General features: G+C 37.5%; 1 protein-coding gene across 2 annotated transcripts in view; it reads right to left on the reverse strand.

Annotated features, from left to right (window-relative positions):
• Positions 1-19,342, reverse strand: part of TMEM39A (transmembrane protein 39A) — a 29,514-nt gene that overhangs the window by 8,295 nt on the left and 1,877 nt on the right. For both annotated transcript variants that reach the window (XM_069554361.1, XM_069554371.1), the window contains exons 3-5: positions 11,657-11,879; positions 6,799-6,882; positions 2,301-2,455 (exon numbers count right to left, since the gene is read on the reverse strand). In XM_069554361.1, the coding sequence (XP_069410462.1) occupies positions 2,301-2,455; positions 6,799-6,882; positions 11,657-11,879 (462 nt within the window). The remainder of the gene's footprint in view (positions 1-2,300; positions 2,456-6,798; positions 6,883-11,656; positions 11,880-19,342) is intronic.

Genomic DNA, 19,342 nt, shown 5'->3' on the forward strand with positions numbered 1-19,342 from the left:
AATATATTTAGACATAAAATCTGTTTGAATTACATGCTTATTTCATTCTTTTACAAGGGTATGGACAGCCTCCAAAAATAAGCTTCTTTACATATCTAAAAAGAAATGAAAAAGTTTGCTAGTCATTCTGATGATGGTAATCCTCTTCAGTCTAGCCAAAATATTCATTGATATACCCATATATTAGCCATTCAAGTTAGATATAGGTAATCTTCTAAATGATTCAATCAGATATTGCTGATAGAATAAATAATTTGTTTTCAACTCAAACAGGTGAAATGTTAGTCTAGAAATACAGAAACAACTGATGTAAAATATACACCTTATAAGGAATCTGAATCATGAAAAATGAAGTTTATAACAAGAAAATTCATTCTGTATGAACCAAGTTGATGAGTGCTTTAAATAATTGTTTAAGCATTATAATTAGAACCTTACAGAGTACAACCAATATAAAGACTGTTCCTGCCACAAAGTCAGACTTGGCCACACAGTCTCTGAGTATGTCTTTATTGTACACAGGCACGACACATATAAATTCATGCTTATGTTATAGCATCCTAAATGGTATAAAGCAATGATTCTCAAATTTGAGCTAGCATCAGAATCATCTCGAGAACTTGTCTTAAAAGACAAATCGCTGGGCCATACTTTCTAGAGTTTCTGTTTCAGTTTGGGGTTGATTCTGAGAATTTCTATTTCTAACATATTTCTAGGAGGTAGTGATGCTCTTGTTCTGGGAGCCACATTTTGAGAACTACTGAATTTAGAGTAATGGTTAAGACAATGGCTCTGGAATCAAAAAAACCTGGGTCTTTCTCATTAATTGTCTAACCGTAGGAAAATTTTTCACCTGCTTAATCTGCCTTTACCTATGTCAAAACTTGCTAATTGTCTGCCAATAGCTACTGTTCTGTTCTTCCAAAGCAACAGAAATGTTAGTTGAGATACAGCTTCCCTGCTAAAGATTCAGTTTTCCAGACTCCCTTACAATGTATTCTACTAAGGAAAGTGGAGCAAAAAGATAACAGAAGCTTGAGTCCTGACACCATGGAGCTACTACAACTATCCAACGTAACTTAAATACACACTGTACAGGAGAGAGGAATAAATTTCTAACTTTTTAAAGCCTGTAGTATGTTAGATCTGTTATAGCAGATTAAATATACTACTTCCTGGGTGATTGTAAAGATTTCATGAGGTGATGTTTATAAGCACCACCTAGCCCAACACTTAACACATAATAAGAGTTGAATAAATGATAGCTATCTGTTACATCTAATGAAGGTTTTAGCCAAATGAATACAAATTAAAAAACAATGCAACATATTTAGTCTAATAAGGCAATATCTACAATAAAACACCACAATTCAACCATCAGAATGGCTAAAATTTTTCAAATGGAAAACATCTAATGCCGACAAAACTGTGTAGCTGTCAGACTCTTACAGTACTGGTGAAAGGATAAAATGATACCACTTCTTTGGGAAAAAGTCTGATAGACTCTTATTAAACTAAATATACTCCTACCTTGTGGCCTAGCAATGCCACTCCTACATATAACTCTCCCAAGAGAATGTAAAGGTAGCTTTACAAAAAGAGACTTGTATAAGAATGTGTATAATAGTTTTTTTTTTAAAGAGAAGTCAAAAACTAGAAACAATCCTGATGTCAAACAAGAGGAAAATAAACTGTGATATATTTATGCAATGAACTATTACTGATAATATGTAACCCAAACAAAACTCAAAAACAACATGCTGAGTCAAAGATGGCTTGAAAGTGTACATATTGTACAATTCCGGTTATATGACATTCTAGAACTGGCAACCTAATCTATGGTGGGGGAAAAAAATAATCAAAACAGTGGTTGGCTCTGGGATGCAAAGGGTGGAGTCTGACTGGAAAGGGACATGAAAGAATCTCTGGAGTAATGGTGCCATTCCATACTGGGATGAGGTTTTGATTTACACAGGTATATGCATTTATCAAAACTCAGCAAATGTACACAAGATTTGTGAATTTCACTGTATATGAATTTTATATGGCAAATAAAGCTAATGAAAATCTTCTCCATTGGTACTGCTCAGGAACAATCTTAGTTTGTATCTATTGCCCTAACTGTATTCTAGTTTAGAAAATAAATTATATGGTCACCCTACCCACTGATTTTTTCCAGTTGCCTAAACTTCAGATTTGCATTGAAGAATTTCATTTCCCTCCCTTTTATACCATCATCTGGCATGACCCAAATAATTTCTTAAGACTTACTAATAAAATCGTAAAACTGCAGTACTCACGGGTAGCCAAGGAAAAGGAGATTGAGGACTGAATGGCTTCGGAAGAGATTGACGAGGGTCCAGCAAAGTACCCATCCACACAAAGTAAGTAGCACCAAGCGAGCTGATATCAGAACCACGTAGTGAATCATTGATGATGCACCCGCCTTAGTGGCCTATAAGTTTGGAAGCACCAAAAATAAAAGTTTATAAATGACCTTACTCAAAAGCAATGTGACTCCAGTAAGGACTTAGTAAATTTAGAGGAAGATAAAGTGGGGCGGGGGGAAGGAAAGGAGAAAAACTGCCCATCCTGCCTTATTTTCCTCTTTCTTGAAGATTCAGATCACTCCAGGCAGTTAGCTGTTTCCTCCTTATATTCCCATAGTGCCTTACACAGACCTCCACACAAGTTCTTATGAAACTAATTTATTTACATTGGGGCTTCTCAAAGTATGTTCCATTAACCACACTCATCAGAATCACTGGGGCTGCTCACTGCACATGCAAATTCTTACTTGCTTTCATCATCAGGTATAGGGAATAAACTCACAAGTTAAGGAACCTGTATTTTAACAACCCATCAAGTGATTTTTATATACATAAAAATAGTGAGCCACTACCTTTCACTTTCATGCACTGGAGAAGGAAATGGCAACCCACTCCAGTGTTCTTGCCTGGAGAATCCCAGGGACGGGGGAGCCTGGTGGGCTGCCATCTATGGGGTCGCACAGAGTTGGACATGACTGAAGCGACTTAGCAGCAGGAGCAGCAGCACTTTGACTCCAGACTAGTCGGTAATGGCCTCAACAGCAGCAACAGTGTTTCTATTTTTCTTTGAATCTTCCCCCTAATATGCTTGCTGAATTAATGTTTAATAAATTATGGAAACTTCAAAAATAATGAGATATTCTTTGACAAATCCCTATATAAATAGAAGTTTTTTGTTGTTTTTTTTTTTTTACTTTAGCAAACATGAAAATAATCCATGGTCCTTACTTGTAGATCTTCACATCACAGCTGTTCAAATACTCTTCTCCTGAATCTTTAAAACTGATTAAATATAGTAAGAAACCATAGTTGTCTAAACATGAGGCTCTGCAATGTCATTTTCTTACAAACTGAACCAGGAAGGAGAGAATGAGTGAAATGCAGGGGGAAATATAAGCTCTGGAACAGCAATGTCAGAACTCAGAAAAACAATTCTCTGGAGTCAATAGCACATGGAAAAGGAGGAGTTTTCCAGGTACCTCCTATGTATCCATTTCTTAGTTCACCCAACATGCTATCAATACTCAGCATAAATAATATACACACAATATATGCTGTTTGTGTAGTTACTTATAAAAGCACAGAAGCAGTTGATTAATACTACTGCCTGAGCCTCAAAACTGTGAAGTAGGCTCAAGCTGTTCTCAGTAATAGCATGGCAAATAGTTGCATATTATTCCCGATACATACTTCACGCCAGTATGTACCTCATGTGTCAAACTCAAGAGAAGGCATTTAAGCCACTGGAATTACTTCAGTGCCTCCACTCTCAAATGTTTAGGGTTAGTTAACAACAACAACAAAAAGGTTGTTTCTGCCTAGTGTCAGCATAGCAGCAGAACCTGAATGTATTTATAATTTCTGCCATATTCCAGAGCCCAAGCTCTTAACCACAAAGCTAGTGGAGGTGATGGAATTCCAGTGGAGCGATTTCAAGTCCTAAAAGATGATGCTGTTAAAGTGCTGCACTCAATACGTCAACATATTTGGAAAACTTAGCAGTGGCCACAGGACTAGAAAAGGTCAGTTTTTATTCCAATCCCAAAGAAGGGCAATGCGAAAGAATGCTCAAAGTACTGTACAATTGTGTTAGTTTCACATGCTAGCAAGGTAATGCTCAAAATCCTTCAAGCTAGGCTTCAACAGTACATGAACTGAGAACTTTCAGATGTACAAGCTGGTTTTAGAAAAGGCAGAGGAATCAGAGATCAAATTGCCAACATCCACTGGATCATAGAAAAAGCAAGGGAATTCCAGAAAAACATCTACTTTTGCTTCATTAATTACTCTAAAGACTTTAACCGTGTGGATCATAACAAACTGTGGAAAATTCTTTAGAGGTGGGAATACCAGACCATCTTACCTGTCTCCTGAGAAACCTGTATGCAGGTCAAGAAGCAACAGTTAGAACCAGACATGGAACAACAGACTGGTTCAAAATTGAGAAAGGAGCTTGTCAAGGCTGTATATTGCCACCCTGCTTATTTAACTTCTATGCAGAATACATCATACAAAATTCGGGGCTGGATGAAGCACAAGCTGGAATCGAGATTGCCGGAAGAAAGATCAACAACCTCAGATATGCAAATAACACCACTCTAATGGCAGAAAGTGAAGGGAACTAAGGAACCTCCTGATGAGGGTGAAAGAGGAGAGTGAAGAGGCTGGCTTAAAACCTAACATTCAAAAAACCAAGATCATGGCATCTGGTCCCATTACTTCAGGGCAAATAGATGGGGAGAAAGAGGAAGCATTGACAGATTTAATTTGCGGGGGGGGGGGGGGCGCTCTAAAATCACTGCAGAAGGTGAATTCACCCATGAAAATTTTTTTCCTTGGAAGGAAAGCTATGACCAATCTAGATAGCGTATTAAAAAGCAGAAATATCACTTTGCTAATAAAGGTCCACATAGTTAAAGCTATGGTTCTTCCAGTGGTCAATGCATGGATGTGAGAGTGGACTATAAAAAAGGCTGAGCGCCAAAGAATTGATGCTTTTGAACTGTGGTGCTGGAGAAGACTCTTGAGAGTCCCGTGGACTGCAAGGAAAACAAAACAGCCAATCCTAAAGGAAATCAACCCTGAATATTCATTGCGAGGACTGATGCAGAAACTAAACCTTCAATACTTTGGCCAACTTATGCAAAGAGCCTCCTCATTGGAAAAGACTCTGATGCTAGGAAAGACCGAGGGCAAGAGGAGAAGGGGGCAACAGAGGACGAGACGGTTGGGTGGCATCACCGACACAATGGCATGTGTTTGAGCAAGCTCCAGGGGATAGTGAAGGACAGGGAAGCCTGGAATGCTGCAATCCATGAGGTTGCAAAGAGCTGGACACTGTTTAGTGACTAAAGAACAATAAGCTCTCTACAGTCATGCAAAAGCTCTTAAAACTATTCTTGAGTAAAAGAAACAATGGAGTTTTTCGAGGTATAGACCTTGTAGTTCCAAAGTAGAAACCTCTGTTTATGAAGGGCTTACACACTAACTAGAAGGGTTTACATACTAATCTGGCATACACAAGCACCATTTCTAAGTAACTGAAAAGATGAAACAAAATTAATCCTTGCCTCTTTTAACAGATGTAAACATAAAATCCCACTGAGTTCTCTAAAGAAAGAAGAGACTTTCTCAAACATCCAAAAGCAAGAACCTAATTTCATGACCTAAAGAAGGACTTTGGGATTTAAAAATCATAGATAGCCTTTCTCACCATGAAAAACCTGCACTCTTACTATCAAATGTTTTAAAGTTAACTTCAAATAGCTTTCAGATTATGACTTAACTATCTACAATTATTCTGTGCTCACAAAAATAAGGTTCCTGAAAATCAGAGCCTGCAGACACAGACTTCCCATGTATGTTTTAGAAGAAAAGAGTTGACCCTAAGTTAGCTGTGATTATAGCAATGATTTATTCAAAATCATTGAATAAAAACAAATTAAAACAGTTAAAAACAAATTAAAATTATTAGCCATTTTAGCTAAGTTAACATTTTTTGTTTTTGTATTCATTTATAGAGTACAAAATGGCAACCCACTCCAGTGTTCTTGCCTGGAGAATCCCAGGGATGGTGGGCTGCCGTCTATGGGGTCACACAAAGTCGGACACAACTGAAGCGACTTAGCAGCAGCAGCAGCATAGGGCATAAGATAAAATTTTAAAAAACACATTTATCTTCTTCACTGGGGTTTACAAATATAAAATAATTATTTTAACAATGGCCATTTCATAAAAAGATCATATTAATGTTAACATGGTCTTTTTAATTAATTAGGTTAGTCCTATGCAAATGTGGATGCTGTCTTTTAAAAATTCTAAGTTTTAATAAACTCAAATGTCTCTTGCTAGCAACTCCACAAATGGTATATAAATAATTCCAAGTGAATGTTACTTGAATCACTGTTTTAGATGCAACTTTCCCTAGTAACAATTACATAAAATCCATCGTATTTTTACTGTAAATATCAAAATTAGAAAGATTATACTGAAGGACTCAGAAGCTAGAATTAAGTTCCTTCCTACTGGACAAATAAAATTTCTAACAGCTGAATTAGTATATCACACTTGAACTTTGAATATATTACGAGAAAACCTTTTAAAAAAACTGGCACAGTTCACTTGAGAGTAAAGAAATTAGTTATAACAGCATTTAAATTATACTTTGACACTTCACATTTTCAACCTGAACACATCCTAGTGACTAGCTCTAGCTACAAGTGATAGAATACAGTGAATGACCTGTTACCTCTGAGATGAGGGCCCATACAAGCCTCCTTGCAAGCATCACTGTGATGAATGCTGCCAGGTGGTAATCAATGAGATGAAAATTCTGTACGAGAAACAAATAACTACATCAGAAAGAAATATGGATATCCAACGGTAACTACTACATGAAGAAGCTTGCCCCCTCAAAAGGTCGTCTTATATCACCTTACATTTACAGACCGCAGCAATTTGGGAGATCTTAAAGAGACTACCTACCTTCTCCTTCTTTCATGACAAATTGCTTTAACTTTTAAAACACTATTTTAAACTATCTGGAATGTAATCTTCTCTGTTCTTGAAAGTTTACTGTATTAAAGGGAAAAGACTGAAGTTTTGGGTTAATAAGTACCAACCTGCAGAATTATGAAAAGAATAATTTATCTAAAATGCTATACTTATAATGAGTGTCAAATTTAAATTTCCAGTCTCTAAGAGCTACTTAGTTGGTCTCTCTTTAAGAAAACTTAAATTAATCTAACTGGGCATCTATTAACCTAAACTCCCTAACTCACTGATACATCAACACATTCAGTCTTTTCCCTTAACTTGATTTAGAAACATGTCTTATGTTGATCTCTTCTTCCTATACAATGACAGCATTACCTACATGATGTGTATGGTTCCTTCTAGTTCTAAGTCTGTATATTTAACTGTAATAATAAAATAAAAAGTCATCAACGGCAAAAAAATTGGATATATTTTAATTTTGATGATCAAAAGGTCTCTAAGTTTCTACAGTTCTCCTTCCAGAATTTCTCAACTCATTCAATAAATAAGTTTGCTTATTAAAATAAGTTTGCACCCAGTTTGCTTAAGAAGGGAGGGCAATAACAATAAAGAAGATAACAAGCAAAAGCATTTCAATTATGTTGCTAGTAAGAAAAAAAACAATAATGACTGGGAAGGGAAGTGTAGAACCAATTTAAACTAGTGATTAGGAAGGATATCTCTAAGAAGGCAACATTTGGCTAAAGGTGGCATTTAGGCTGACAGCTGAATGACAAAAATGCACCAGCCAAGAGAAGATCAGGTGCTGAGCACTCCAGGCAAGGAAAAAGTAATTACATAGCTCTTACTCCTTGGATGAAAAGTTATGACCAACCTAGATTGCATATTCAAAAGCAGAGACATTACTTTGCCGACTAAGGTCTGTCTAGTCAAGGCTATGGTTTCTCCAGTGGTCATGTATGGATGTGAGAGTTGGACTGTGAAGAAGGCTGAACGCCAAAGAATTGATGCTTTTGAACTGTGGTGTTGGAGAAGACTCGAGAGTCCCTTGGACTGCAAGGAGATCCAACCAATCCATTCTGAAGATCAGCCCTGGGTGTTCTTTGGAAGGAATGATGCTAAAGCTGAAACTCCAGTACTTTGGCCACCTCATGAGAAGAGTTGACTCACTGGAAAAGACTCTGATGCTGGGAGGGATTGGGGGCAGGAGGAGAAGGGGACGACAGAGGATGAGATGGCTGGATGGCATCACTGACTTGATGGACGTGAGTCTGAGTGAACTCTGGGAGTTGGTGATAGACAGGGAGGCCTGGCGTGCTGCGATTCATGGGGTCGCAAAGAGTCGGACACGACTGAGCAACTAAACTGAACTGAAGGCAGGAAAATATACGCCTGGTATGTCTCAAAATCATCAAGAAGGCTCAAATGAGGTAATGAGCAATAAAGACTGAGTTTACTTTTTTTTTCCTAAGAGGGAGTTATAGGAGTGTTTTAGGCAAAAGATGCCATGATTCTATCTGTATTTTAAAATTCTCATGCTGATTGCTGTGTAGAAAATATATTGTATTGAGGAAAGATCAGTTAAGAAGCTATCACTTTAAATTCAGGTGACAAAACATTATCACTCAAACAGAGTCAGCAGCAATTAGGAGTTGCCAGATCTGGGATACATTTTAAAGGTAAAGTAGTCAGAATGCCAAGAGAATGAATGGCTTACTGCTTCTCAGACTATTTCCTTTTCTCTAAGTGTTCAGAAAGAAAGAAAGTGAAGTCACTCAGTCGTGTCCGATTCTTTGCAACCCCATGGATTGTAGCCTACCAGGCTCCTCCATCCATGGGATTTTCCAGGCAAGAGTACTGGAGTGGGTTGCCATTTCCTTCTCCAGAGGATCTTCCCGACCCAGGGATCGAACCCAGGTCTCCCACTTTGTAGGCAGACGCTTTACCATCTGAGTCACCAGGGAAGTGTTTCAGTTCAGTTCAGTCACTCAGTTGTGTCCAACTCTTTGCGACCCCATGAACTGCAGCACACCAGGCCTCCCTGTCCCTCACCAACTCCTGGAGTGTTCAGATCCTAACAATTATTTATCCCCTCTTGAGACTCCTCCATGCTCATCCTATTCCTTTAAAATAATGTAAGCAAATTCACTACATCCCCTAGCTAATGTCTGGGGGTCTTATTTATATGTATCACCAGTCCATTTAAGACATTTTTTTAATAAAAAAAAATTTAAGTGCCTAAGGTATTTCATTGTTAAACACACTTATATTGTAAATCATTGAAAAATAGTAATTTACGTTTGGTTAACCTTTACAAACCAGAATATTTGATTAATCAAAGCACTCCACTCTTGAATATTCTGAATAACTTCCTATACTACTACTAGTTTGTATTTTTCTTAGGGTTAAGACTAACTCAGATAGTTGTTTGATAGTCAGAATGATATTTTACATATTCAGGTGCCCACAGTTTCTTTCTGATAATTAAAATCTGGAAAAGGAAAACCTAACATATAAATTTGACAAGCGTGTGAGTCAGGCATGCCTAATGGAAGAAAGCTTAAAAGAGACAAATCACTAGCTGAAATGTAAATCCCGCGGCGAGCGTCCCAGTCAAGCTGTTACAGGCTAGGCTTGCATTCCTTCAGTGGCACGAAGGAATCAGATCTATGGCAGCCCATTCATCTGTAACAGTTCACTGATTCAGGCCTTCAGATTCATGAGCTAAAATCTTATTTGCTATTCCACATATGCTACTTACAGGTCCAGAGTTAAATTTTAAGCTTTGTGTGATCAAGGATTATATGTGACAGATAAGTTAGGCAGCTCACATGACACTCTCCTTAAAGTGTGCCTTCCTCTACTGCAGAGACTGGAAAGCTAAAAACTACATGCCCAAACTTTCCTGTGACTGAACTTACTAGAGTTAATACCTGCCAGCCACAAGGCGCCACATAGACTGAGTGAAGCGGGAGAGGGGCAGCGCAAAAGGCACCCACTTCTGATGCTATGAGTCACAGCAAAGGAAGCATAATTCTAGAGTCAGCAGCTTCCCAATTATAAGAGGAGCGCTGGCTCCTTTCATCTCAAGGCAACATTTGTAACAGACTTTTACAAGAACTCTTGTCAGAAATTGACTGGGAAGTTGTCAGAAGTTGACCGGTGAGAGTTCTGTGATTAACCTGAAAATTCAGTAAGTGAGAAGTTTCCATAGGATGTCAAAGTGGAAACAGTATAATGAACTAACCAAAGGTACTCATGGAGTAAATTAAGAATAAATACAGGGAGTAGAGCTTAGCAGATAGGTCTGGGTTTGAGTGCTCACTTGATCACATGTGATTTTAAGCCAGTTTCATAATCTCTAGGTCTCATATTTCTCACTTATAAAATGGGAATCATAGAGTAATACCTGTTTTCAGAATGAATAAATGAGATAATACTTGCAAATAGCATAGTATATAGATTAATAAGTATTTGCCAATGTCACTGTTATGATACAGGTATTTAGATTATAGAACTACATAGAGTGGAAGAAGCCTTAAGATCATCTAATCCAACCTTCTCATTCTGTAACACCATGGCCAAAGAAGGATGAATGAAGTAGGGTTCCTATACTCAATAAACTCATAATCCAGGTAGAAAAAAAAAAAAAAAACCTATTTAAACAAAAGCATATTATTTGGCACTAAATCATTATAATTCTTAAAATAAAGAAACTAAACTTTTCTTCACCTGGTATTAAGCCGAGATGATCAATATGGAAAGAAAATTCTTAACAGTTAATTTTAGGAGCGACCAAGTGATACAAATGTTTAAAATAAAATTGTTTATTCCCTTCTCATACAGTCTTGAATATTTTGGTCCACATTTCCTATGTTCACCAGACCAGGGAGACTTTCTAATCATTTAGAAGTCTCAGACAATATAAGCTACCAGGACAATAGTCTTCCTTCTCTTAGAGCACATCTCTATCATCCATCCAAATCTTCCATTGCCAACCACTTACCTACCAGGTCACCTGACTACCCTGAACTGGAATATTACCACAGTGCTCCTAAAAACTGGAAAGAGAGCAGAAGAAACCTACAATATATTTTGATGTATCTCAGCAGAGATAGCTAGTTCTTGCCTCTAGTTTATTTTTGTAACGGAACCCAATTTTATCCATGGTTAACGGTGAACTCAGCTAAGGGGCCATATTGTCCAGCTTCTCTTATAGTTAGGAGCAGATACATGTCAAAATGATATGAACCTGGTCTAAATGAAAACACTCTCCTTTATGTTTCCCCATGTTCTTTTTCTCTTTCTGGTAATCAGGGACAGATCACATCCACCTTGGATGCAGAGAAAGCTAAATATCAAAACCTTTTTGTGATACTGTTATAATAAATTACTTAAATGTTTTCCATGTTTTCTTTATATTTTTTTCCTATCTCTGGTTATGGACCAAAGCCAAATATTTAACAATTTTATGATATTACATTCTGAAAGTAATCTGTACTTTAATACAAAAACATTTTATTCCACAAAAAATAATTTCTACATGAAAGTTTTCCAACTAGTTTCTTGGCTAAGTAACGTGAAGAACTTAGAGGCCTATTAAGACTTACCAATGAAGTACAAGAGGCAGGATGATTATAAGGATACCACCACACTGTTTTATAGATGTTGATGTACTGAATGAACAGAGCAACCAGCAAGTAGATGAAAAAGAGAAATTCAAAGAGCAGGCTTCCATCCACAGGCAAATCAGGAATTTGGCAATGACGAACAGGACCTGGGGTGATTAAGGCTGTGATAGGTGGGACCGGAAGGCCAATAGCACTACCATTCCTGCAAAGAGAAAACTACAGTTAAATCAAATGGTAATACCTTTCAGTGTCAAAGAGCATAAAGGAGTCCTGCTTCCTTAGTCACCTACACTTTTAACTGTTGGCCTTCCTCAAGACTCTGGGACCTTTCGCTCTTCTCTTTTCCCTCTACAACACCCTCTCAGTCATGTAATACGTGGTCATGGCTTCCACTATCTCCTATATGCTGAAAACTAAAATTTCTCTCCATAAAGCTCACTGATGCATTTTAGATCCATGTCATCAAGCTGTCTACTGGGCATCTGTGTTTCTCTTCCTAAAGTCCTGATCACAGTCCATGGCCCACCCAGTTAGCTGCCCAAATCAGAAACCTGGGAATCATATTAGGAATCTTCTGTAAATCACTCTCTAAATCATATATACTCCACTTTATAAATCTTTTCCCAAATTGCACTCTCCTCTCTAAACCCACAGGCTTAGTTCAAGGAGTTGCCATTTTTCACCTAAACCACTGTAGTAATCCCTCTAAATTCAAGTCTATTTTCACCAAATCCTCCAACCTGCCTTTAAACATCTTTCTAAAGTGAAACTCTGATAGTATACTCTCTTGCCTAAAACTCTTCAATGCTCTCTACTGCTAGTAGCGTTAACACCCAACAATGTTTATTTCTATGAGGCTCTCTGCTTAACAGACTAGTCTCATCTCTTATCAATCCTCCACAAGCACCCTAAACACTACCCATGCTATTTGCTATCAGTGAATATATATACATATGCTTTGTACACAATATTCCTCTTACCAGCAATGGCCTCTAAAACCACCTTCCCTGACCCTTCACATACACATTTATAGAGAAAATTTGAGACTTTTAAAATAACCAAACAAAACCTCTAAAAGATTACTCTGACTCAATCAAAATCAATTCATCTCTCCTCTGTGCCACTATTACACCTAAACAATGCCTTTATTGCACTTTTCAATTGTTAAATTTTCAAAAAATTGTTACATAATTTCTTCATACTGTTATGTAACTTTTTGTATACATCTTTTTGTCTATCATCATAATCTTAAGGACAGAGACAGTACTTCTCCTGCTGCTGCTGCTGCTGCTAAGTCACTTCAGCCGTGTCCGACTCTGTGCGACCCCACAGACGGCAGCCCACCAGGCTCCCCCGTCGCTGGGATTCTCCAGGCAAGAACACTGGAGTGGGCTGCCATTTCCTTCTCCAATGCATGAAAGTGAAAAGTGAAAGTGAAGACTCTCAGTCATGTCTGACTCTTAGTGACCCCATGGACTGCAGCCTAACAGGCTCCTCCGTCCATGGGATTTTCCAGGCAAGAGTACTGGAGTGGGGTGCCATTGCCTTCTCCAGGTACTTCTCCTAGTTCACTGTAATTATATACCTTTAGGTTGAGAAGACAGTAGACCAATACAGTCATGAAAAAGAGGGAGCTCTCTCAAAACACAGATTAAAATGTAGAAATTTTAACCCCTATCTTATTCTTTCTTTTACACTCTCTTATAGGTCACAACGAGCTGGACTATCTAAAATGATAAGATAAGGCTAAAGAATAAAATTTCCCATTATTTGTATGCCTGTGAACAGTAAGAGATCTAAGGGTCTATGATGTTAACAGAACAAGGAAAAGAGGCTTCATTTGGCTATTTCCAAAGAAGATCCAAAAGAGGGAATAACATTAGTGTTACCACTTTACTCCAAAATTTCCAAATATAGAATTCTAGCATTAGTATGGGACACTGACAGCACTTAAAGTGACTCATGGGAATGTAAACTCTGCTCATTCTGAACCATTCTGAATAGTTAAGAATACCACGGCAGAAACTAGAAGGGAAGAGTTCTAGAAGGGAAGAACAGGGATGGGCAAGGGTTGGAAAAAATTTTTAAAGTTTCTTCCCCTCAATCTCAGAGTACATTGCAATACAGCAAGCTTACCAAGGAGTTGGTTGTGATCTACCACTAGGTCTCAAAACTTCATCTGCTCAATCATAAATTAATCATTAACACAGCAATGCCCTCTGATCTGTTCTGGGAGCTGGGCCACAGCACTATGCAACTCCAGGAAGTGCTATACATAAAGAATAGGACATGAAAGATTCTCTCTGGAGTTGTTCAAGTTGGTGGACTTGAATGGAGAGAAATAATGCCAGCAACCATTCTATTGCCTCACTCCATTTAATCACAAAATATGGGGAAAAAATTCTGAGGAGTCTCTACTCTAGAACAAGCTAAATATTCTCTAGAACAAATAAAATTTCCTATTCCTCTTCAGTCAAAAGTATATGCTAAACTATTTGTTATGATTTAAAGGTTAAAATAGTTTTCATAGAATTTTCCTAAATAAAGCAGACTAATGTGCTTCTGCCATTAACAAAGTTATTAACACTCTGGGCTTCAAGAAAAATATTCAAAACAAAGCACAAAAGATCTATATCTGTGAAACTACCATATGATCCAGCAATCCCACTCCAGGACATATATCCAGAGAAAACTATAATCCAAAAAGATACAAGCATCCCAATGTTCAGTGCAGCACCATTTACAACAGCCAAGACACGGAAGCAATTAAATGTCCATCGACAGAGGAACGGATAAAGAAGATGTAGTACATAAATACCATGGGATATTACTAAGCCACAAAAAAAAAAAAAGAAATAATGCTATTTGCAACAACATGAACAGACCCAGAGATTATCATACTCATTAAGTCAGACAGAGAAAGACAAGTATTGTACGATAGAGAGCTTATATGTGGAATCTTAAAAAGCTATACATGAACTTATTTACAAAACAGAAAACCACAGATGTAGAAAACAAACTTATGGTTATCAGGGGGAAGCGGAGGGGAGGGATGAACTGGGAAATTAGGATTGACATATGTGCACTACCATTTATAAAGGAAATAACTAATAAGGACCTACTATACACCACTGGAAACTCTACTCAATACTCTATAATGATCTATATGGTTATGGAGTGGATATATGTGTATATATAACTGATTCACTTTGCTGTATAGCAGAAATTAACACAACTTTGTAAATCAACTACTCTCCAATAAAATTTTTTTTAAAAAAGGGATTCACTCAATCCTTCTCCCCTCTATTTGGAGAAGTGCCACTCCTCTGAATGCCCATTAAAATTTGGTCCCCAGTTCCCCTATCACATTTATCATGTAACACTGAAATATTCTCTCCCCTGCTGGGCAGTAAGCCACTTGTAATCAGAAATCAAGATGTTAGGGAACCATTGACCAAAACCACCCACCTTCGCATAATAATAACTGCTTACATGAGTTGTCTCATAACAGGAAATCCCAATAAGGAAAATGATGCTGCTGCTGAAAACTAACTGGAAGAACTTGGGAAGGGCCGAAAGGAGGAAGGAGATGCCAGCCCCTAATATGTCCTCTAACCTCCCAGAAACCTTTATGCTAGAATCCATCTTGGCTGAAAGATGGAGTGTGCCACCAGGAAGTACCCTGAGTCAGATCAAATATGGGCAAAGCAAGATGACTGGGCAGAGACAACTTGGAAAGCTAACCCTATTACCCGTTAACACCCGGCTGCAAGCCACGAGGCAGAGCAGTTCTCCGGGCTTTCCTTACCTTGCTGCTCTCCACCTGGATGCCTCTTCCCAATAGTCTTTTGCTTTGTCAGTTAAAAAAGCTTTTTCTTAAAGATCTGTATTTGTGACATCCTATACAACCTTGGCTATTATACTTCAAGCCAAAAGACAAAGAGACAAACATCAAATAAAGTGATCCAGAGCATCAGAGAGAAAGAGGAAAGTATTTTCACACATTGAAAATTTGAGAGGGTATATGACCAAAGCATTTTAAAACCAAAAACAAACAAAAAAGAGCTAACATAAACAGACTTAGTCAATACATGTCAGAAAATTACAGAAAAATTTGAGAAACTTTATAGAGAAATCACTTAAGAAAAGTTAAAAGCATTGTTCCTCTGAAAGAATATAAAATAGATTCAAGAAAAGCAAAGTGACACAAAGGTTTGAGATACAATGAGGGAGAGTTCCAGTCCCAGATTTCCCATTAACCAGTTGTGGGTTTTTTGTTTTTGTTTGTTTGTTTTTGGCTATGCTGGGTCTTTGTTGAAGTGTGCGTGCTTAGTTGCCCTGGGGTACATGGGATCTCAGTTCCCTGACCAGGGATCGAACCCATGTCCTCTGCTTTGGAAGGCAGATTTTTAACCACTGGACCACAAGGGAAGTCCCCCAATTGTGGTTTTTGAGACAATAACTTTACATCCCTAAGCCTCAGTCTCTTCATTTATAATACACGGGTTGGAAAAGATTCTCTTTAAAGAAATTTCCTCAGTGCTAACACTGAATATTCTCTTTCAAACGGGGCTGCAGTCCCAACAATCATGCCTAAGCTGATGATTTGCTAGGAGGACTCAGAAGACCAGGCATGTAGTTGTGTTCACAGCTACAATTTCTAACAGCAGCAGGATACAAATCAAAACCAGCAGATGGAAAAGGTAACAAGCAAAGTCTTGAGGAAACCAAGTGCAAACTTCCAAGGGTTTCTCAATGGAGTCATATATGATGCTGTTAACTAGTTTTAGCAACTAGTTATGACATGTGTAGAGTCCATCTACCAGGGAGGTTCATTACTAAGCAAGCAGCGTTTTTACTGGAGGCCAGCCTCACCACGTAAACACTCTTTAGCTAGCACTACCAAAATTCCAGACTAGAGGAAAGCAGGTGTTCAGCGTAACAATTTGTAGAAAGGACTGGCTACGAGACTGGCATCTGGGAACTTGACTGGTAAACAGTTTCCTCCACTGACACAAAAGTTTCTCTAAATAATAAGAGTGGCTTACTGTCCCTAAACTGTCTGTGCAACCAATATGAATTATGCAGAACTCTGTTTTGTCCTTGTATGCAGGAAAGAGTTAACACAGCAGACCTAAAGACTAGCCTTTATGGAGCTAGCAAGCAGCACATTTTAGGTAAGAAAATAGGTAAGTCAAGAAAAATTTAAAGGAATGAAAAAGAACTAAAAGAGACAGAGAAAGCAGCGATCATTTGAACATGCTCTGGTGATATTAACTAAGTATGCAAGAACAAAACAAAACAAAACCACTCTTAGTCCTTCTCAAGTAAGATTCTCCCTCAAATAAAAGCTCCCTAGAAAACTCAGAAGTCCACAGTATATTCTCCTTCTTTAGAAGGCAATCATCTCAGCACACAGTCCCAAGAACAAATTCCTGCTCCCCACAGGTGGAAGGCAGGACAGAATAGATTTCAATTTTGATTATGTCACCAAACTAGCTCTTTGACATTCTCAAGTTTAATTTCACCAAACAAGTCACAAACATCTAACCATGGCAAATGTTTTCTTTTCAGCTGATCTCTGTTTTGCAGAACCACATATATCATCTAAAACTCAAGCAATTACTTACTTCTCTCCTCAATACAGACACTCCAGAAATGAGTTCTCCACATGTGGACATTGCTTTTCTTTAGAAACACACCTCCTAAAACTATATTCTAGACAATTTACACTGGTTTTAGACACACTTTTTATATCTTTTCCCCACGTCTTATAAAACAACCTATTCCAGGCTGCTTCTTTCCCATTGAGAAACACAGTAAATCAGAAAGAGAAAGATAAATGCATTTATATGGAATCTAGAAAGATAGTACCAATGAATTTATTTGCAGGGCAACAATGAAAAAATAGACATAGAGAACAGACTTATGGACATGGGGAGCAAGAGGGAGGAAGGAGAGGGTGAGATATATGGAGAGAGTAACATGGAAACTTACATTACCATCTGTAAAACAGAGAGCCAATGGGAATTTGCTGTGTGACTCAGGGAACTCAAACAGGGGCTCTGTATCAACCTAGAGCGGTGGGACAGGGAGGGAGTGGGAGAAAGGTTCAAAAGAGAGGGGACATACGTATACCTACGGCTGATTTATGTTGATATTTGGCAGAAAACAATAAAATTCTGTAAAGCAATTACCTTTCAATTAAAAATAATAAATAAAATCAGGGGAAAAAAAGAGACAGAACTGTCTTCTTCCAAAATAACCCCTTTAGGTAAAAATGTCACAAAATAATCCCTCAGTAACAGTTTCAGTGACTTCAAACCATGAGCAAGTTTTATTTTTCAGTTTATTCTAATCCGTTGAAAAATAAGTCCTTCTCCCCACCATTCCAATTAATTGCTAAAGAACTGTATGTTAAAGGAGGAAAGCTGAAATATATGTTAAATGAGAATCAAGGCAATCATAACGAAAACCTTGAAAGCCAAGATAGACACAGCTGTAATTTTCTATGGCAATTTGAAAGCACTGAATCACTAAATAAGCAGTCAGTATATATTCGTAAAATTAAGCCATTAACTTCAAATAGGAAACATCCTTCATCCCAGTCTCTATGTTGAGAGCACCTTTCCTTAAGAGCATTTTTACATATCCTCATTTAAAAATTTTTCTTTATAAAAAAAAAAGTTATTTGTAGAAATTTTGGAAAATTCAGAGTAAAGTTTTTTAAAGTTACTGCAATTTACTACTTCATTTATTTCCAAGCAGAAAGTATTTATGAAACAGAAAGTATTGTCATTTTTAAAATAAGGAAATCCATAAGAACAGGAGAGTAAAAGTATTACTCTAGAATAAATTACAAGTACTCTGTCTACATATGTAGATTCAAAATTTGGATTGAACATTAATGAGAATCAGAGACTGGAAAAATCCCTTCAAACTGGAACTTCAGGGAGAACCCCACTAAAATGACAAGATCAGAACTGACTCTGAAGACTGAGTAGAGCTTGGGGTGGAAGGTCAGAAAGAAAGAGGTAAACAAATAACATCAAGAGAGCCTAAAAAGACAAGAGCAGTACTGACTGCTAGCTGTGAACATTAGAATCCAGGCCAGAGAAAATGCTATTCAGATAGGGAAAAAGAAAAAATTATCTTGACCAAACAATCTAGGAAAAACCATCTCTTTCTACTGCGACATGATCAAACCTCCTGAAAAACTATTCAGGATAATTTTTAAAATAATTCATTCTAACTTTTGAAAATTAGGAACAGAGATAAATTTCCATTAAGAAAATCAAATTCTTTATTCTCATGCAATATGACACAAATCTTAAGATGTTTAGGCTAGAGCTGATAAGTTTATTCATTTCAACTTTTTGAACAAAGTAATTTTTAAGACCCCTGATAGGATATGACAATTTTAGAATCTCATGTTAACTAATAGCTTTAATCTGCCCTCCTTGAAGAATCCTGGAAAGTAAACCATCACATTCATCTTGAACTGTAATTCACTTCTACCTTCTTTTAATAGCTAAAAAAAACGGTGACAACTAGAATTTGGATTATTGGCCGTAAGTATGAATCAGCCTTTTTTTATTTTGTGGGCATCACAACTTTCTACCTCCAAAGTATTCTGAAATACTCAGCTTCCAGTTTTTAGGGTCA

This window comes from Ovis canadensis, chromosome 1, assembly GCF_042477335.2.
Source record: "Ovis canadensis isolate MfBH-ARS-UI-01 breed Bighorn chromosome 1, ARS-UI_OviCan_v2, whole genome shotgun sequence".
Classification (NCBI taxonomy): Eukaryota; Metazoa; Chordata; class Mammalia; order Artiodactyla; family Bovidae; genus Ovis; species Ovis canadensis.